The sequence below is a fragment of the Salvia splendens genome, chromosome 3, assembly GCF_004379255.2.
Source record: "Salvia splendens isolate huo1 chromosome 3, SspV2, whole genome shotgun sequence".
Lineage (NCBI taxonomy): Eukaryota > Viridiplantae > Streptophyta > Magnoliopsida > Lamiales > Lamiaceae > Salvia > Salvia splendens.
Window position 1 is genome coordinate 43248535 of NC_056034.1, and position 21213 is coordinate 43269747.

The 21213-nt window shown below is 38.7% G+C and overlaps 3 protein-coding genes across 4 annotated transcripts; 1 reads left to right on the forward strand and 2 right to left on the reverse strand.

Moving 5' to 3' along the window:
- Positions 1-4854: 4854 nt before the first annotated feature.
- LOC121796212 (glycogen synthase-like) lies at positions 4855-10038 on the forward strand. 2 transcript variants are annotated; one of them, XR_006049715.1, is made up of 16 exons: positions 4855-5180; positions 5853-6377; positions 6469-6567; positions 6655-6707; positions 6839-6896; positions 7123-7205; positions 7382-7459; positions 7611-7690; positions 7983-8155; positions 8531-8605; positions 8770-8810; positions 8897-9002; positions 9078-9160; positions 9325-9398; positions 9475-9683; positions 9756-9918. XR_006049715.1 is itself a non-coding variant. In XM_042194996.1 (15 exons), the coding sequence occupies exons 1-15, from the start codon at positions 4983-4985 to the stop codon at positions 9869-9871; spliced, it is 1842 nt and encodes a 613-aa protein (XP_042050930.1). In that variant the 5' UTR covers positions 4855-4982; the 3' UTR covers positions 9872-10038. The 2 variants fall into 2 exon arrangements, 1 of the variants encoding a protein (XP_042050930.1); XM_042194996.1 differs by lacking the exon at positions 9475-9683 and having other exon boundaries at positions 9756-10038.
- On the reverse strand, positions 10018-15457 carry LOC121796213 (YTH domain-containing protein ECT3-like). The gene is made up of 8 exons (XM_042194997.1): positions 15097-15457; positions 14337-14374; positions 14043-14220; positions 13448-13524; positions 12851-13363; positions 11693-12187; positions 10981-11193; positions 10018-10832 (listed from the first exon to the last, which is right to left on the reverse strand). Exons 1-8 carry the CDS (start codon positions 15149-15151, stop codon positions 10575-10577), a joined length of 1827 nt encoding a protein of 608 aa, XP_042050931.1. The 5' UTR covers positions 15152-15457; the 3' UTR covers positions 10018-10574.
- A 3270-nt stretch (positions 15458-18727) lies between these two features.
- On the reverse strand, positions 18728-20310 carry LOC121796214 (squamosa promoter-binding-like protein 12). The gene is made up of 4 exons (XM_042194998.1): positions 19605-20310; positions 19387-19532; positions 19167-19307; positions 18728-19084 (listed from the first exon to the last, which is right to left on the reverse strand). Exons 1-4 carry the CDS (start codon positions 20018-20020, stop codon positions 18810-18812), a joined length of 978 nt encoding a protein of 325 aa, XP_042050932.1. The 5' UTR covers positions 20021-20310; the 3' UTR covers positions 18728-18809.
- Positions 20311-21213: the final 903 nt, after the last annotated feature.

Genomic DNA, 21213 nt, shown 5'->3' on the forward strand with positions numbered 1-21213 from the left:
GTGGGCGGAGCACGGGGGCAGTCATGGGACCCAGCTGAGGGGGAGATCAATTATGAGCCGTCGGATGGGGAGGTGGGACCCGCGTGGACATCGACGGCAGTGCACGCGCCGGTCAATATTGGACTCAGCGTGTGGGGCCCATTCCCCGGACGGTCATTTTGACTGCGTGTGGAGAAAACAAAGAGGATACAACTGAGGAAGCGTAAAGTACATCGTCTAGAAGCGGAAGAATTGGACAACTAATCAATTTTAAAATGATCATGACTTAGATGATAGTAAGTACCTGTATTTACTATGGAATTTTACATTTATTATACACTCATAATCAAGTAAATCAAATCATCTTGACGGTCAAATTCTCAGATTATCATTCTAAGATATTCACTATGATTTCATATTTACTACAGTATTATTGAAAAGTATATAAGGAATAGATTACATTTTAATCAATTATTCCGCTTATATCTTATTATAAAAATAGGAGTTACATTTTATTAATTTTTTCACCCATTTTTTTTTCATAATTAAAATTTCTGTCGAATCAAAATGGATATTCAAACTTTTCACTTTAGAACGATTGCACAAGGTATTTACTTTATTTTTTCACTTAAAATATTTTGATAAAAATTCAGATGAATTCAAGAACTTGGCATTAAAGAGAGTGAAATATCAAGGAATGATCCATCATACATATTCTTATAGTATATTATAAAGGGTCTTTTGTCTCATCGTTTTGGATGTTTGCTCGAAATTGTACTGCTATTTACGTAATTACCCATTTAGTACTATCATTACATATTATGAGTAGTATTATAAAGGGTTGATTTTATCTCATCGTTTCGGATGTTTGCTCGAAATTGTACCACTTTTTACATAATTACCCATTTAGTACTTATCATTACATTTTTAGGAATAAAATATCCCACAAAAATCTGGTGATTGCAATATAAACGTGATAATATTCCGTCATTTAATCAGAAAAATATCCCGTAACAAAAGTGTAAACTTTCAAGGCAGAATGATAAATTTACTTAGTGCATGTATGGCATTAACTTTCAATTGGTAAACTTAAAAATTAGGATAAGAGAGATTGACGAGCAACAAACAAGTGAAAAGATTCGTCCTACGAAAATAGAAACTTTTTCTATTTTGGTCTATCTCATAAAAATTACTCATTTATATTTTTGGTACTCTCTCCATCCGCCTAGGAATCCTGGTTTACCATTTTAGTCCGTCCGCCATTAGAAATCTCGGTTCACTTTTATTATAAATGTTAGGCAGACCTCACATTCCACTAACTCACTCCACTCACATTTTATTATAAAAATGAGATCCACATTTCACTATCTATTTCACTCACTTTTCTTTACATTTCTTAAAACATGTGCCGAACTCAAATGCATGGGATTCCTAATGGCGGACGAAGGGAGTAATTTTTTTTCTCTCTAATGAGGTGTGCCTCGTTCTCCATTAACAATATTCCAATTACTTTTCTTTATATCTTTCTTACTTAACCAATTATGCATTAAAACTCGTGATGTCATATATGTTTCTATTTTTATGAGACGAAGAGAGTATCATACTTTTAGGGTTAGTATATACTGTTTTTATGAGACGAAGAGAGTATCATACCTTTAGGGTTAGTATATATTGTAAGAATGTTTCGAGTGTGCATAGTGCTTGCATAGAGACTCAAACGAGTTTATACAGACTTAAACTGAGTGTATACAAGTACACTAAATCCACTTCTCATCCAAAGGAGACAAAGTATCATTATCATTATGGTTTGTTTTATACTTATAAATATGTGAAAACATATAACTTCTGCATTATAGACCGACTACTGGAACATGTCATTACAGTAGGTGACTCAATGAGTCCCTTGTAGTGTCAATTTGGAAGTTTTCTCACATAAGAGTATCCACTAAGGCGGACGTCCCCAATAGCCCCGCCCCCCTTTTATGTCCACAACCTCAGTTTTTTTTGTCCGCGCCCAAAAAAAAAGCTTTCCGCCACTATAGGCGGACACTTTCAATAGCCCCGAAATTTTATAACCAATTTTCATTTTAATTTTTTTATTTAGTTTCAAACAATTATAGTTAAAATCATCGGAATTTAAATAACTAGAAAACGAGGTAATTGGGACCGAATATTCATTTTATTGGAAACGGTAAAATTATACAACGAACATTTAAAATAAAATACAAATAAAAACGCCGCCACCGTCAAATCGGTGGCGGAGTCAGTTTCCTCATCTTCTTCTCCGTCTCCCTAGTTCCCACCGGCCGCCCCTGCCCCAGGAGCCTCATCAGGCAAGCCTAGACAGCGCTGGATCCAGCTTATGAGTTTCAAGTATATATCCTTGATGAACGGATCGGTTGCGGTCTCGTAGCGGTGGCAGACGTCCTGCAGTTGTTGCATCAACTGCACATCTAGGTTCTCCCTCAAGACCTCGTGGGAACCAGGGACCTTGGGCGGCGGTATAGGGGCGGGCTGACGCGACCGATGATCGGCGGGAGGAAATTCCAGCCTCTCTAGCGCGTCGGATAAAGGCCTGTTGTCCCGGAGGGCGTGCGCGCCTAGAGTGTGTAGCAGAGGGCTCTTCCGCTTGCTCGTCGTTCAGGTTGAATGATTGCGAGCCGCTGCTGTAGTCCCCGGCTATGTTGTGTCTAGTACGCTTCGGCCCAGGAGCTCCAGCCTGCTCTTGCGCACAGATGGCCTTGAATTTCAGACAGTGCTCGAGAACTTGATACTCCTCCCACATTGTGAACTTCGGCCAGCCCTCCGTGTTGTATTGGCCCATAGACAGTGCCTTCACGTCGGCTTCGCTCCGGCCACTCTCAGCATTGAGCAGGTTGTTCTGGTATATGCCCGCGAACCGCTTGGTGGCCGGCAGAATCCTAGATCACTTTTTGCGGAGCTGTTCTCCATCACGCGGTCTGGCATCTTGAGGTTTGAACTCGTTGTATGCCAATAGGACGCGCTTCCAAAAGTTCCCCTCGGTCTGATCGGTGCCCACTATGGGGTCCAATGTGACGACATCCCACACCCTCGCCACATGACTCCGCTTTGGTGTAGTGCGTGCCCCGTTTGTGTCCGGCTTCCGGCGCCGCTGCCTCCCTGCCACCACCGCTGCCGAAGCCGCTGCCCGAGCCGCTACTGCGGCCGCCGCCACCGCGGCCGCCATTGCTTCCACCCGCCCCTTCGGCCCCGCCGAGTCTCGTCGGAACGGGCATATCCGGTACGCCGGAACTGAGCAGACCCATCATTGTATCCAGGGCGTCTTGATCTGCATCGGTGAAAGGAGATTGGCTGGATTGGAAAGGGGTCTCCGGACGGGGATGGTTAAGCGCGTTGAGGTTGGGTCTGTAATCTCCAAACGCCGAGCGACTCATATTCCGCCGAAAAGGTTGGGGCGTCGGAGAAGACCTCCACGGCAGAGATGGAGGAGGAGTTGGACTTGATCCCCACGGAGGGGGAGATTGACTCCAACTCCACGACTGGGACAGAGAGCCGCCATATCCCGACGGCTGAGAAGGATATCCGCCATATCCCTACGGCTGGGAAGGATTGCCGCCATATCTCGATTCGTCCGAGCTGGGTGAGTCGTCGTGTCCACCGTGCATTTTTAGAGAGTGAAAGTGTAGATAGTGAATGAATGGAGAGTGTGTGAAAATGGTGTAAAATGGGGGGTGGAGGAGTGGTATTTATAGGTATAATTTTCGGGAAAAAAAAATTTGGAAGGGGCGGCCGGCGCGCCGATCGCCTTCACACTATAGGCCGGCGCGCCTATAGGCGAGGCGAAAGGGCACCGGCGCTTCCTCGCACAAAAAATGCCGGAGGACCTTCCGCCCCGGAAATTTCGTCCGCCTCGGGGCGGACGTCCTCCACACTATAGCAAGGCGGGGCGGCGGCGGGAGGGGGGGTGGGGGGGCGGCGCGCCACCCCTATAGTGGACCCTCTAAGAAAAACTAATGACACTATTGTGGTACAAAAATGAACATAATCTCAATTGAAATGAATCTTTATCGCTATCTATTGAAAGATTTCATCTCGGAAGTTTAGTATTCTTAATCTTTGAATACTCTATCTTGCCGGGTCGGTTGGAAATTACCCATTACCTGCTATCCGTTTCGACACCCCTATTCGTGTACTCCTACCATCCTATCATAAAGGATAAATTTTTTCAACTCATTTTTAAAAAATAATAAAATATAATTAAAATAGAGAGAACGTAAGATATGAGAGAATAATTCACTACATTATTCTCACTCTAATTTAACGTTCTCGTCCCTCTTAATTATTTTATAGTAAGTATATATGACTAGAATTGGTTTGATAAGCATTCATATTATCCCAATCTTATTTAGTGTAAATAAAAAATAATAAAATAATAAAAAACTGACGAATGAAAATTGATGTAAATATGGAGGCCCAATAGCATAGTGCTATACACACATATTACAAATAGCAATGAAAAATGAATCATCATTGCATTGAACCCATCCTTATATCTTGCCTTTTTGATAAATAAATTCTTGCTGATTAAATGCAGTACTACTTCTTATTCCTTTTACCCCCATTTGTTTTTTTTCTTCTGTTATTCAACGACATTTCCATATTTTCATTAGTAAAAAAAATAGAATTTTGTTTTTTATAATATTATAATTATTATTTGATTGATTTAGAACTATAAAAGTGTCAGTGAAATTCATAAGAATATAAATAAAGATACGAAGCATATCCCATAATGTCACGACTTTGATATATTTGTTTGTTGTGACAACTCTTGTTTAGAAATTTTATAAATATGAGTTGTTTTAGTGCATTACTAGAAAGATTTGAATCATTTGATACGATGTGGGCCGTGAATGTCCTTGCGCCTATAAAAAGAGATCTCACTTGAAAGAATAAAAAGAGAAAACTGTGCGGACAGTTGAGTGACATTGTCAGAGAATCCTCAAAGAAGCTGCCTTGATACGATGATCATCCAAGGCTGTTCTTCGCAGCCCACATCAGGCCCAAGAAGCTGCTTCTCCACCTTCTTTTTGTTGCCGAATTCGAACAGATATAGTTTCAAGAAGAGGGCTACAACATTGAAGCATGAATTGGATGTTGTCAGCTGTCGTTTCAACTCACCGTCCACAAATTTCAGGATTCAGGCATTAGAAGCCAACAAGGTTAGTTTTTTTTTCAAGATTTTGAGACCCATTTTCTCAATTAGTTGATGTGCTTTTTTACCAGTTATTAAAATTTTAGTCTGAAAAATGATTTGAAAGGTGATATGTTGAGTAATGTGTTTTCACTGAGCTGCAATTGGGATTGCTGTCAGTGATAGTTTGAAATTGAGAATCATATTCCAAATTATTAAGATGAAAGAACAAATTTTTATAACTAAAAACAGTGTTGGCTGTGTGAAGAAATTTGAGACAAGGAAAATCTTAGATGCCAATGTGATGAAAAAATCTATCCACAAAAAATAGTCTTGGTAGTAGACGACACGTGTTTTAATGCAAAATTGGTATGTTGAAAGAGAAAAACTAGTTAAAGTATTGTTAATGGAAAACGAGGCTCACCTCATTGGAGAAAGAAACTTACGATAAATAGACAGAGACTAGTTTTGGTAAAGGCGCCAAAATGGAAAAACATGACTATTTTTCGTGGACCGAGCTAGTGTTTATAGTTCCGTTCTTTGATATATGTATCCAATTTTAGTGTTATTTGAAGAGAAATGGCTTGAAAGCACGAACACGAGAGCCCGTTGTTATGCTTCTTTAGCCTCACACTGTCTCTAGTTGAAATAGTATGCTCAAGTTTAAGTGATTCTGTACATCGTGTTCCATTTTCTGCAGTTGGATGGTGTTAAAGCAGAAGGTTCGAGAACAAATTTACAGTATGATCATCTTACATGGCCTTCTCCGAGTGACAAAGTTCCGTTCTGGAAGAGGGAGTTTCCATCTTGGGACATCAGCGACAGCGGCCATGTTGACATCCGGAAGGATTCTGACCCTATCCATATCATTCATGTCACAGCTGAAATGGCACCCATAGCTAAGGTGGGAGGTCTTGGGGATGTTGTGACCGGGCTAGCCCGTGCTTGTTTGGTGCATGGCCATACTGTGGATGTCTTTCTACCTTTCTATGAATGCATCAACAAACAGCGTATCAAAGAGCTCACACTGATCAGTACGTATGGCTCGTATCATGATGGGAGCTGGATCCCCACGAACGTCTATCGTGGAGTAGTTTTTGGAATTCCTGTTGTATTTATTGAACCGACTAACCATTTCTTCAAGGGACAAAGCGTGTACGGAGGTTCATATGATGAACTGGAAGCGTATTTGTTCTTTAGTCGTGCCTGCCTCGAATGGCTGCAGGTATTGTGACTGTTTGTGGTTGATTCTCAGATAGATTTTGATTTTGAAACCAGATATTGGATATGGTTGGCTAAATCGAACTTGTTTGTAGGTCTCTGCAACTCAGCCCGACATTATTCATGTCCATGAGTGGCAGACTGCTGGTTTGCCGTTGCTCTACTGGGATATGTATCAGTATCTGTCCCTTCAGGTGGAGGACACTTTGTAACAACCGTTACTCGGTGAAAGTCATTTATTAGGTGAGGTTATGATCCATATATCTCTTGCTGTCTTGCAGAAACCACGAATTGTGTTGACGATCCATAATCTGGAGCACTATGGAGAATGCAGGTATGATACCGAATTGTTTCCCATTTATTGCAACTGCACCTTACCGAAAACTGGCTTCAGCAATCCCTTCACACGTTAGACGAAAAATCCTTCTTTTCTACCTTGACTTTGTTGATGTGATCCTTTTGAAGGCAAGAGCAATTGAACAAGTGCGGTCTTGATGGATCCGCATATGCGACTGAAGAGAAGGTTAGTCTTCAATACGTGTGCATGCTATAGATGTATGTGATTTAATTAGCCTTCTTACCTCTCCCCTTTTAAGGTGATCTCGGGCTGCTGTGATTTTCATTTCGAAGGCGTGAAGCGTTGTTGCCTATTATCTCCATGATAAATTACCATTTATTATATAGCATAATTTTTCGATTAGTATTGAACTGACTATAAAGAGTTCACTCTCCAATTCGAAAATTGGCAGGCTATGGATGATAGAACAATTGGGCACAACCCCGAGAGATTAAGTTTGCTAAAAGGAGGCATTGTCTACAGCAATGCGGTAGTGTAAGTTACTGTGGATCAACTGCTCTTTCTCTTTTTTTCATGTCGATGCATATAGGCCTCTTTGACCACTGCTACCTTTTCCCCGACTCGAATTAATGAAACTCTAAGTTCGTGAGGCAAAATCTGGCGGTTGGTAAGCAATTGATAGAGCTTCTAAGTATTCTTGTAATCTCCAGTACAGTTTCTCCAACATATCTCAAGGAAACACTTTACTCGGGATGGCTTGCTGCAACACTGATACGACATCGTGACAAGTGAGCACACCCTATCAGTTGTTTTTCACTATTTATTTATAACCCATGAAATCTTACATCTAGCCGCATCTAACTTGAAACACTGCTACACATAATTATTTCTCAATAATGGAAATGATGGACTAAATGGATTGTTTAATGCTTTTGGAAGGTACTTCGGTATTTTGAACGGAATAGATACTGCAATTTGGAACCCTGCCACAGATGCATTCTTGCCTGCTAAGTTTGATGGTAATAATCTTATCTACTCACATATTGTTACTATACTTTTCTACTGTTATTTACTAGATTAAGATGTCTGGCATCTAGATATAAGGTTGGAGCTAAGAAATTCGTCAAATTGCATTTTGTCACTGTTGAACAATGTTTACGTTGTATCATCAGCAGGCAGTGGTGTTTACTTCTGCCTGCATATAAATTATACAATGTTCATATGCAAAACAGAATTTAACCGAGTTGGATGAAAGGTCGGTCAATTTTTTTTTGGTGGTTATTTTGTTGCCTGCTTCCTTGATTTTGGCAGCTAACCAAATCGAAGGGAAAAAGATCTGCAAGCTTTATGTGCAAAGAGGGCTTGGTTTGGTTCCCGAAGAACAGGACTCTGCTAAGGTGCCCCTGGTCGTCTGCATCACTCGTTTAGTTGCTCAGAAAGGTCTCCATTTGATCACTAATGCAATCAGACATGTAGAAGCCCTTGTACGTCTCTCTCTCTCTCTTTCTCTGGATGCAACTTCTTTATCTTCAGTGTTATTGACACGTAGAAAGAATCATTTGTCGCGAGTCGTGACCTTTGCACTCCCATTAGCAGCGCTGCTGAATATGCAATCTTGTGGAATCCTTTTATGCCCGGAAACGACATTTTGGATTAAAAAAAACAGAGAGAGAGATTTTGAATGTTTCAAACTTGCCAGTGAACTGAATCTTGGGATCCAACTTAACAATTTACAGAAATTGCAAAAGTTGTCTATATAGTAATATGCCTTCTATTTATGTATAATTATATATTCCCTTTCTTGTGTTGGAAATGAGATTCGACGTTATTGGAGATATGTTAATCGGGATCCGTTTCAGAATGGACAAATGATCATTTTGGGGACTGCTCCAGATGCTCGAGTTGGCAGTGAATTTGAAGGTCTTGCTCAATTGGTAATGCAAATTTCCTTCTCCATTCAAGTATCTTAGTTTGATGTGCAAAATATCGGAACAAGTTCTCCTACAAAAATGTCGAACACCATCTATGTTGGTCGAGGCACATACAGTAGGCGATAATTAAGTGTAGTAAACCCAACTGACTTCATTTCATCTTCTAGCACAATGAAGGTTCTAGCATTCGGATTCTTCAGATGTACAGGTGATTCTTCTTTCTCGTGTGGAATATTTAGCTTTATAGAGATGGCGAATGTGACCCCTTGCCTTGTTGTCGTGTGGATTGTGCAGCGAGGAGCTGTCCCACATGCTCTATGCAGCGGCCGACATTGTGTTGGTTCCATCCATATACGAGCCATGCGGACTCTCTCAGATGATTGGGATGCGCTATGGAGCGGTATGTGCATTTGCTACACCATAGCTATACAAACAAGTACGGCTTAATCACAATCCGTTGTTTCGTTAATATCAGGTTCCCCTGGTCAGAAAGACTGGTGGTCTTGCAGACACTGTTTTCGACATGGATGATCAGTCACATTCTGAGATTGCGAACGGGTAAGGATCAAATCAGTTTCAGTGTTGTATGTTTGTTTAGAAAATTCTGAGAATCTGAGTTTTACTTATTGTTAGTTTTTTTTACACTGTTGGATCAGATCTTATTATTAACTCTTTTGTTTTGGTGTTTTCCTTTTCTATTCCTTTCTGATTATCCATTACAGGTTTGTTTTCGAAGGGATCGATGAAGGATCGTTGAACTGCACTCTAGATCGTGCTTTTTCTTTCTACCGCGAGAGTAAGTAGATAGCTTTCTTTTTTGCCAAGATCACTTAGAGGTCAAAGATCATCCTAATCTAGCTGTGCGTGTCAAGGTCCTTACCGCATTGACACGAGACAATAAGGCCAAACGCAAACACTATAAGAGAATCCTGGACACGAATACAAACACGATACGACACAAGCAAACACGTACTTGAAACCCACAACAGCCCTACAGAGTCTAAATTCCCTAAGTTTAATGGTTTAGTTTTATCGTGTCGGCCCGATAGCAGGTTACACGTGTCCTTATTGTGTCGAAATGGTAAGGACACATTAGTTTTGTGTGTGCTTTCATGTCGTGTCCAAAATTGACAGCCCGTTACTTTTGGTGCAGAGCCTAATGAATGGAGGGACACGGTGAAGAAGGTTTTGCAGATGGATAATAGCTGGAACAATGCAGCAGGAAAGTATATTGATGTCTATAACAATGTCAGAGTTGAACATCATTGAAAATATGTCAACTCCCACTCATCAATAAACAACCTATCTTTGTATCATAATCACTTAAGCTATGGTCCAATTCTAGCTTTGGTCCCAAAAAAAAAACAATTTAGTGGTATTTTCAAAAGTTTCATGAAGAAGACATTAATACAACATTACAGAGAAATTTTCAATCATTTGAAATCTTGGTTATTTAACAAAGGACAACTATTCATTCAATTGATGTAACAATCTTGCTGCATTCTATTTAGAGGCTTATACAGATTGCTATTGCCTAGCAGCTTAAATAATTGCCCCACAATTGAACCAAGAAAAAGGTAAAAGAGAAAAGAAAAGGAAAGAAAGGGGAGAGAAACAAAGGCAGCAAGTATTAGACATGGGAGGCTTCTAATCCTTCCCATGCCTAAAACTACAATCTTAGCGAGAGAATAGAGAAACAAACGAACAAGACCGACAGAGAGAGAAGACAAAGAAGTATGAAGGCTATCCCAGATTCCAGCCTCCTTTCTTACCTGAGAGAAGCACATAACAGCCAAGTACTCACACAGAGAAAATGAGACAATACTAAGGGGGCAGAGATTATGCAGCGCAAGTGATGACGGCAAGCATGGGACGAATTAAATGGTCACCTCAATGATCCCAGTCAGCAACTTCCTATGCCAATTGTCAACTAATACAAGCAGTTGCGGTCTGCTGGCGTCTCAACATGGGGCTACTCCACATCTTTGTTTGAGAGGCTTTTAACACCATCTAACTGGAGGGTGTCAGCCAAGTTATCTGACAATTGATTTATTGAATCAGTAGCCAGTGCAGCACTCGTATTCCCAGCTGGGGTAGCTCGCTGTTTTGCCTTCCTATCAAGCAAGGCTTTCTCTCGCTCATCATAGAAGTTGAAATCATCAAGAAGAGAGGTTTCGGCATCATGGTTCTTGAAGATTGTGAACATTTCAATTCCTTGTTCCAGTTTCACCTAAAACAAGATGAATTAAAGTTAGTAAATACGCAACATGAAACTCAAACAGAAGAGTTTGTCTCCTTTCACAAAAAAAAAAGAAGAAGAGCAATCTTCATGTATGGTATACAAAACTGAAATCCAAATAGTTTGAAAGTGTACAAACCTCTTGTGAGTCTCGACTGTGAGTAACTGGCTTGTTGTCATTATTTTCAACAAGTATGTGGCGGAAGCGACTGTTTGGTACATCTTTGATAATATGCCATTTAACAGGAAACTGGCCACTCCACCGATCCTGCTGCCAGTAATCAGCATCAGTCTCAAAGTCAACAGGTCCAACCATCTCAGCTACACCGCAAAACTGTCCACTAGCATTCACCTGCAAGTAATCACACTTGTTACTAGAGCTCATACAGAAATGGATTTAGCAGTGAACAAGAGATGCAATTGCATGCAATTGTTACTGGCTGTGTGATTGATATGGAATAACAACAATCAATGTAACTTCGGAAACATAATGGTCAAGTGCATAACTATCACAAAAGTTGAACACCAAAAAGTCATATTTCACTACACTAAATGAGATACAGGACTGTGGCATGGTATATTAGTGGTAGCCAATCAATTACCAACGAATGTCCCCATCATCAAAAAATTTGGTTCCACGGCATAAAGCAACTAAGTTTATCAATGGTGCCATACAATTATTTTAAAAAGTAGTGTATAGTACTTTGATTGTTCAAGTTTCCGTTTCAGGAGATTGCAAGCAGCAAATCTCCCATACAAGTTTTATCAACTAAGAAGTCTTAGAAACTAAGAACAAGCAGATAGGCTTTTTTTAGGACATAAATTATTGAGAGTAAGTACAGGAATCTTACAGAGAAAAAGAGGAAAACTGGACAACTGCCCTCCATTTCTTTTGCTTCATTATACGCAGCATCCAATTTTCTGTTTCCAAGTGGTGTGCTGGCCCAAACACTGTATTTAATACTTTTATGGATATTGTCTTCACTGAATGACTTGATGACAAAGAATTTTGCGCGTTCATAATCAGTTATGAAATCCGGAGAGTTAAAATGCTGGACATGAAACCTAGAAGTAGATTCAACATCTTTATTGCCAGTGGCTCCCTCTTCAGATGAAATCTTGCTTGTGGGCTTCGAAGCCCTAGGTCCTCGGTTCCGATCACCAGAAATACCAAGTGTATCTGTAGAAACATTGATAGTGTCTCTGTCCCTATCACGCCTTCCACCTCTGTCACCAGTAAATCGGGACCGGTTGGAATTAGGCCCAAGAGTGTTCTGGTAAGAACCACCATGGGAAAAATGCCTAGCCGAGGAGTTCACGGTTAAACCAAAACCCTGATATGGTGCCTGCCATTACAATATCAGCAATCCAGAAAAGGGTGAGGAATTAATACGCTGGATACTTCAAAGTGTTTTAAAGACACGTTTCTATATATCAACGATAGCTACAATGTTTGCATTTTGCACAAGAGATACTAGCATTAGATATTCAACAAACAAGGCATGAGAGATCCGCATACAGAGCTTAACAGATGTGTATACAGTAGACCATAAATGGTTTCGAGTATTGTGATTTATGAGGATTGCAAGTGAGACAATGAGCTCACAAAAAATGAACTGAAGAGGACTGCAAGTGAGACAATGAGCTCACAACAAATGAACTGAAAGTATAGGGGAAAAACAATAGAAGCAGAGTGCCTATCAAGCTATCAGCTTTTAATTAATCACCTGCTTGTGTATGACAAAGCCAAACATGATATGGAAGGAAGAGAATGAGATATTTTCATGCAAGTATGTACTTTTACCAAGTTCATGACTCTGTTAATCTCCCTTAAAGTAGCCTACCATCCATCTTATTAACAATTTAACAGACCTAACAAAGTTTTCTAAACTTTCTAGGCAGATATGATCTTTCATTGCTCAAGCAGATTTAACACAATGTGAATTACATGCAAGAATATATCTTTTTTCTGCACATAGTGTATATAATGTCAAAAGGGTTTAACAAACCTGCGCAACATTTTGCTCATACGATCCAAGTATGCCAATAGGTTGAGGATACACATTTCCAGAAGTCAATGGAGACATGAACCTGCTGGTATCTAAGGAACTTGAGCGGCTTAGCACTGGTTCATTGGATGCATACTCGACAGGGAAATTGTAAAGACCATGACCACTATTTCCAGAAATATCTCCACCAGCAAAAGAACCAAATGGTAGATAGTAACCTGATCCTGGCCCAAAAAATGCATTGTCAATAAGATTTTCTTGATTGCCATTTCCTGATGGCATCAATTCAGTCTGTGAAGCCGGAAGTCCCGAAGTAACATGGGGTGGGCCAGGTGAAACTGCTGGTGGATAGTAAGGGGGAGTCGCAGGCATTTGGTGTGGAGAGAACAGCTGACCATCAATCATTATTGAAGACATTGGGCTAGCAAGCGGGGAGAACTGTCCATATGCCATCTGGGAGTCGAAGCCATAGCTTGGTGGATAGAAAAGTGAAGAATTATCATTGTACATTCCCTTTTACAAAGTTAAAACATAGATTAGTGTCCATGGCTTCCATTCATACAAAAATACATATATGACAAAAATATTTATACTCACTGGAGGTATGCCATGCAAGTTGTTGGCATTAACATAGTTAGAATGTTCATCCCAGTTACCGCTGCCATTTTCATAACCTAAAAGGAGAGCAACGTCAGAGTTAACTCCAAATGATGGAAGGTATAACATAGACATGCATGAAAAGGACATAATCGACATTCATTGGTAGCACCCGAAAAGGACATGATGGCTAATTCTAACGATAACAACAACTTATATGCTTGTAGAAGCTGTGCTAGAAAAAATAAGAGCAGTGGGCATGACTGTCAAGCCTAAAGTCAAATAGCTACACTTGAAAGTATGACTGTATGAGTGCAGTAATTAATTGCTATACATAGATTATAATTATATGGGTTTAAATTTTTCCTGCCCAGCAGAAGCTTGAATGATTATCCTGCTTTCATCTTAATCATGCAAATGTGCAGTCATTGTCAGTATCATTGGAGTCCAAAAGAAAAATGGAAGCTCCATATAAGGTCATAAATTTCTATGCATGAGCAACTACAAATGAGATCATTTGTCTATGGATACAATTAATCATGTGACTATTGTGCTAAATAAAAAAGATTCCATCAATAGGTTCTTCAATAACTACCTCCAAAATATAAACCCTGTTCTTGAGGGGTATACGCATTGAATGGATGCACTGCAGTAAGAGTTCCACTTGGTTCTGAAGTTGCTGGCTGATCTTTGGTGGTTCTTGAGGCACCAGAAACGGCAGTATCTGGAGAAGGATTTGTAGAAACAATCCTTTCACCCTTGGGTGAGGTATGCTGGTAAAAGGTTGAGAGAGAAGCAGATATCGAGAACATCAGACATGCTAATACAAACATATGGATTAGAAGCAAAAAACCTAGTAAAATAAAAGATCAGATTATTGAAAAGATACCTGTTCAGGCAAATTATGTATCTCAACAGCTCGGTCACCTGGATTTAACAACACTTGTCATACGAAACCAAAAAAACTTACCATCTATATCAATATTGAACAATACTGAACTTACACACGTAAGTGACGTAACAAACTAAAATTAGTGAGCTAGAGCAATCAAAAAAGTATTCTTAAGCTCAACTATAAATCATAACATTGAGTCTACACCAACCGCAAGAGACTATGAGCTAAACGAGTTAATGAGCATTAAACCGCATAAACTGAGCCCACAACAGTTATTTTCATCTGAATTGGCACTAAACTCGTTCCTAAAAAGTAAAACACATCCTTGCCTAATGCCCAATCAACCATGTTTTCAATTCCTATAGAATAAAGAGATTCTTCTAGAAAAAAACAAGCTCATATGGTTTATCGTGATTTTTTTCTTCACTCAGAAATAGAGAACATCTCTGTTATTGCTCATCTAAGGCTTCCACCAAAACCATTCCAACGAAATCCAAATCGGTACAATATGATACATAAATGTCTCCAATACCCTAAAAGTAAACCCTAAAAAACTAAATCTGAGAGATTGAAAAAAAAAGGGGTTCCAAAATTCCAATACGAAACCCCCTCATTGTTGATGATTCAATGCTTCGGAGTGAATGTAGGGCATAAAGTCGAGGGCATGACGTGACGTGACACCAAAAAAATTAGCAATCACGAGCATGTAAACTCAATTAAATGAGCAGAGTCAATAAAAAAGCTGAGAACAAACCAGGAGATTGAATTGGGGCGAAGTGATCGAGGCTCAGCTGATTACCGTCTTCCATTGAACTCAATCGAATTAACTCAGCCAATCAAATCAAAAAACAGCCACCAAAAACCAGATCTACCGCGAAGTGAATCACTCAGTTGAAGATCCAATTAAACCAATCGAATTACTTGAATCGAGTGTGCGAGTGTGTACAAGAGAAAAGCCCTCTCCTTCCACAACACAATTGGAATTCGCTCTCAATTTTGCGAGGGCATCAAGAAATTGCGAAATCAAATTGCTTCGCGGGAGGGTTTGAAAACTAAGGGGTTTTAGAGACCTAATGTATACATACAAAATATGCATGCATATATAATAAGGGTTGAAATTTGAAATATTGATTTATGAAGTTGAGATTTTGATATATATATATATATATAGATATAGATATAGATATAGATATAGATATAGATATAGATTCAAAATTGGTGAAAGGCTTTTAAAGTTTATTGTCGAAATTGTTCTCTCATGTGTTGTGTAGTTAATTTTTTTCCCCGAATGTTCAACAGAATAGTAATGAGATGAGAATCGATGTGTCAATACTCATTTGTAATTATTCGAGCTTTTAAAGTTTATTGTTGAAATTGTTCTCTCGTGTATTGTGTAGTTACTTTTTTCGCTAAAAATTCAATTGAAAAGTAATGAGATGAGAATCAATGAGTCGATATTGATTTGTAATTATTTCGGAGTTGAATTTTTGTTGTTCTACTACTATAAACATGAGATAACAATTTCATGAATTTTAAAACTAGTCAATTAATTTTTAATATAAAGGTTAATTTTGGTTGCAAATTTGTGTTAGATTCTAAGAACTAAGAAGTTACGACTTAATACAAATTAAAAATTATTGCAATATTTTTAAAAGTAGATCTAAGGCACATAAATATTATAGAGTTTAATTTGTTAGCATCTAATCATAGTTCCATGATGCGACGAATATTTCGTGAAAGATAATTTGTATATAAAGGGCGTGCGTCAATTCTATGCAGATAATACGTAGCACCTACGTCGATCTAATTAAATTTGTTTGGGTTAATGATCACATCTCTATCCATATCATAATATAATTACATTTAAACAAAAGGTTGATTAATATTTTCGCACACAACTTATTTAAAATAAATAAATCGATCATCTTCAACATGTCATGTCACAAATCCACGGTTAATTGCTACGAATTGAAAAGATTAAGTTTTGAAAAATTGGAATGTAATTGGTACAATAATTAAAAAGTAGAGATAAATTCAGTAAATTTCAAGGATTGTGATAAAATTAAGATTAGAATAGATTCGATAGTTAACCCATTTTTTCCGGTTAACTTACTTGGAGGTGGTAATTAATTTATGGCTAAAAAGGGATATTTGCTATGTTTCACAATTTTAATCCAAGAATTGGAATAATATGGCCAACAATAATTCAATTGTGTATATAATTTGGTTAAATCACTTACTTGTGGCCAAAACGTCACAAGTTTGCAGCCACAGCCTTTTCTTATCATTTGAAAAGCACAAAAGTTTGACCTAAATATGCAATTTATCCTTTTATGATTTAATCTTTACTTGATGACAATATTTATGAAGGAATGGTATGTTTAGATAGTATGACTATGACGAATGCAATGATTCATTTCGATAGCCTTTTCCAAAATAAAATTATTTTATTCAATTCGACCAAAAAATGAGTCAAAACGACCAAGACTAATGGATGCATTGATAGAACTACGTGAGCCCAATCCATTACCAAACTTAGCCCTATCTAAGTTTTAACTTAAATACTTTAGAAAATTTAAAAGGAAAAATTGGACAAAAAACAGGATGAAACTCACGGAAAATCAAAATTCTGAAAAAGGAGAACATAAATGTGTAGCGAATTCAGGAATGGACGAAAAAAATTATTTTGATACAAGCTATATATTCTAAATTTATTTTTTATAAATCGGGGCAAGATTTTCATGTTTTTTATTAATAAATAAATGGAAATTTATCGTGCTATAATGAATTCGAACATTTTGTGATAATAGGGGCTAAAAGCACAACCATTCACATAAAATAACAAAAATTCAACAAAGCTATACAGACAAAAAGGATTCACATAAAATAACAAAAATTCAACAAAGCTATACAGACAAAAAGGATTGCTTCAAGTCCTTCCTCGCTTCTACGTGTGTTTGTTGACGCGAATTCAAAAGGTACTCGGACTATAAACTTCAAAAACTCTTCTTAACGCAACTTTTATAAATTACTAATAAGTATCCTATATCTAATTTCTTATACTTCATCCGTCATAAAAAAAATAGACTAGTTTTACAATTTTAGGTCGTCTCCCAAAATTAGATCAAGTCTAAATATGAAGTTTTTAATCAATTACACATCACTAATAATGTGGATCTCATAATTCACTAATCACTACATTTTCTCTCTCTTTTTTTTCTCATTTGTCTGTTATTTTACCAGTTATACATTAAAACTCATGTTATTTATAATTTTACTTATTTTTTTAGGGCGGAGAGAATACTAATGTATTGTTACACTTTTCTCGCTCAATATAACAAAAATCAGTGTTATGTACTAATACACTTTTTGTACCACCACCACATGTAATTCAAAAAGATATACATGTCTATTAAACTAAAAATTAAGTACTTACTTTCACTGGTTGCATTTAAAATCTCACACGAGAATTCAAATTCTAAGTTATTTTTTTTTAATTGGCAGTAATATCGTCGAATTTCGATATTTTGTGTGAATCGTTCTAAAAAAAATTTAATAGTGACGCTGATGCAATTGTCACACCTACCACCGTGCACCGAACCTAGCTCGTTCCCCACTTTCTGCAACACGCTTTTCACAAAACACATTTTTGCTTGCTGACAAGAACACCAAGCCAATGCTTTTGGTAGATCAGCAAGTACAATCCCTTTCCCAGGTGGTCCTAGAATGAAAGAGATGAAGTTTCACCCCCCCAAACTACATGTGATATCATTTGGTGAATATTTTTGTCCCTGTTATAGTGATGTATGACGCGTGTATATTGATGACGTTACTCTTTACTATACTGTTAAATGTAAAACGAAACACGACTTAGAGACGGGGTAAATGTACCCAAATTTGGCTACATGTGTAGTGAGATCTTAGTCCAACGGAATGAGACAAAGGATCCTAACTTCAAACATTAACCACTCAGCTATAGTAATAAAGTACCAGTGTGTGAATTAGTGCAATCAACAACTGCTGTTACATGCTTTTTTCAATTTATCCTAGGAAGGACTTTCCAATCCATCAATTATAAGCATATAATTTAAAAGGTCTAAATTTAACCCAAAATCTAGTAAGTAAAATTAAAAGTCAGACTCTACTTATATGTTATTCCACATTTTCACGTGAAAAATTGAAACCAGACTCCCACGGATGGGTTCACCATCCATGGGCCCATATCTTTGGTGGAACTTCTTTGTTCACACATTTGCGTAGCTCATATTTACCACATTAAATTGATAAGACTATATTTTAGAGAGGCTTAACTTAATTTATAATTCTGAAATCGTGATCAAAGGTAAATGGTTGACTCCCACTCGTTACAACAAAACAAAACAGAGTAAAACAAGGACAAATTTATTGACATAACAACATAGTCTACAATGAACGAAAAAGATGAAAGAAAATGAGAAAAGACATAAGTTACAAACTCCTTTGAGTGGAATAAAAGGTACAAGAAGGGTATGGTGGTTTGAAGAAGTGATGATGTTCTTGCTGATGTGATGAGCCACCATTGTGCATATGCAAGAGCCAGGCAGCCGAGCCCTGATCGAGCCCGACCTCCTCGTTGGTCTGGAACTGGGTCAGGTGTTGCGCGTCTGCCGGCGATTCGCCTTCGTTCAAGCTCCATGAATTGGATGACAGAAGAGAGTGAGCACTCATCAGGTCAGGAGCCATGGAAGAGTTGTTATGCAGGCCTATATCATCATAATTTATAAACATATTCATTAAAATTAAACTAGGCCTAATTAATTTGTTTTTGTGTTTTGGATTACTCACATTGATCAAGAATTCGAGCAGTGGAGTGGTGGTGGATGGCGAAAAGCCTCTCCGGATCCAAGTGTCGTGGGGGGTTTTCCCACGACGAGTTTGACAGAGAGACGGGAAGTCCGTTCAACGTAACGTTCTCCTGTCTCTGGTCTATTTAACATTGAATTTACTTCAGCATAACATTGAATTTACTTTACTATAAAAAAATGAATTTACTTTTACGGTTTACCAGTGTACAATACAGGAGAGAGAACTCCTGACGAGGCATTGAGCTGGACGGACTCAGGCTGCACCCTGCGCCGTCTGGCATTGTGGTCGGAGAGGCGCCGCCTGCAGCTCCTCTTCTTGTCATCGAACTCCGACAGGTCATGGAACCTTCCACAGGGTCAGTGTTAGGCCTTTAAAATTTATGTTTATTTATCGATAAAAAAAAAGTAGTGAATGTACCTGCTGCATTGCTGGCAGAAGCGGCGCTCCATGCCGGCGACGACGACCTTCGGGCTCTTGGAGTGCGTCTCGCAGATCCTGTGGCGGCGGTGGTAGTCCTTGGCCAGCTTCAGGTCGAGGGCGCAACCCTCGACCTGGCAGCAGGGGTTCTGCATATTGTGGTAGGACGCCCGTGACCGCTTCGTGGGAGGAGCCGCGGGCGGCAAGGGGGAGGGGAACGCGCCGAGACTGAGGCCGACGGCCGCAGCGTCGGGCATCTGCCCTGCTGCTGCCACGTCCTGATCAGGGACGTGGCAGTGGTAGAGGTGGGGGAGGGACATGGAGAAGTGGAGGGGCTTGGTGGCGGTGTAGAGGGCGAGATTCTCCCACTCGAAGGCCGTGGCGGAGGTGGTGGTGGAAGGGTGGCCGTCGTCCATTAGAGGCGGTGCTCCAACATGAGGGAGGAGGAGAGTGGGGGTTAAATATGGGAGGTAGGTGGCAGAATGGGAAAGTGTTCCCCTATGGGAAAACAGGCTACATAGGTTGCTACAAAGTCCCACAACTATCTCTCATCCCCTACCATGTGCTGTGGACGCCATTTTTTCTATTTACAACGAGACAAGCCACGCTCCATCTCATCACACAAGAAAATTTTATAAATTTATAAATCAAGAAACCATTTTGTGGTTTCTAATTTATATTCTTGCATAAATTTAAATTATGATCAATCCAGCAACTTAGAAAATAGGAGTAGCAAAATATCATAATTTTGATATATTTCTTAATCATCCCATTAATTTATGAATGAAAATTATGTAAGAAGCCGAATTTCATGATTTTTATGCAAATTTGTATTTCATTTACAAAAATAATCGATTTTAGTATGGAAAATAATACTACTGTAAGATTATAGTACTAAAGTATTTTAGCTTCCAAAATCTTACATAATTTCCACTAAAATAATCAATGCAATATTTGAGAAAAATATCAAAACTAATTAGCTTGTATTTTATAAATAAATTTGACCAAATTTTATGATTTTTATGACGGTTTGCCATAGATTTAATTGGTTCAACTTTTCACTCATTTTGATTGGAAATTAAGCCGGTTATTTTGAACCAAGTTAATCCTCTATTTTCTTATACTAGTGTATATAATGGGAGGGGAATATTAAGTGGTGATTAAAAGGGTTGTTGGAGGGGCATTAAAGAAGGGCTGTGGCTTTTGTTGTATTGCCATGTTTTTGCCTGTCAACAGCTATGGAGCCCCCAGTGAATAAGAAGGCCATGAATTCGACTGCATCTCGTGTAGGGTACCGGCTGTATTCACTGTCCTTAATTATTACTACGACTTCTCCGTTGTTCTTCGTTACAAGTCTCATTAGCTTTTGATACGAGTTTAATGAATTTATTGAGTGTGTTAATTATTACTACTTCTATATGTTCTTTGTTAGAAGTCTCATTTGCTTTTGTTACGAGTTTTAATGAATTTATTGAGTGTGTTAATCATTACTACTTTTATGTTCTTCAGTCTCATTTGCTTTCGTTGCGAGTTTTAGTGAATTTGTTGAGTGTGTTATTAGAGTATTGTGATTGTCAGTTATAGCTCATTTAGTAGACTATTAACGCTT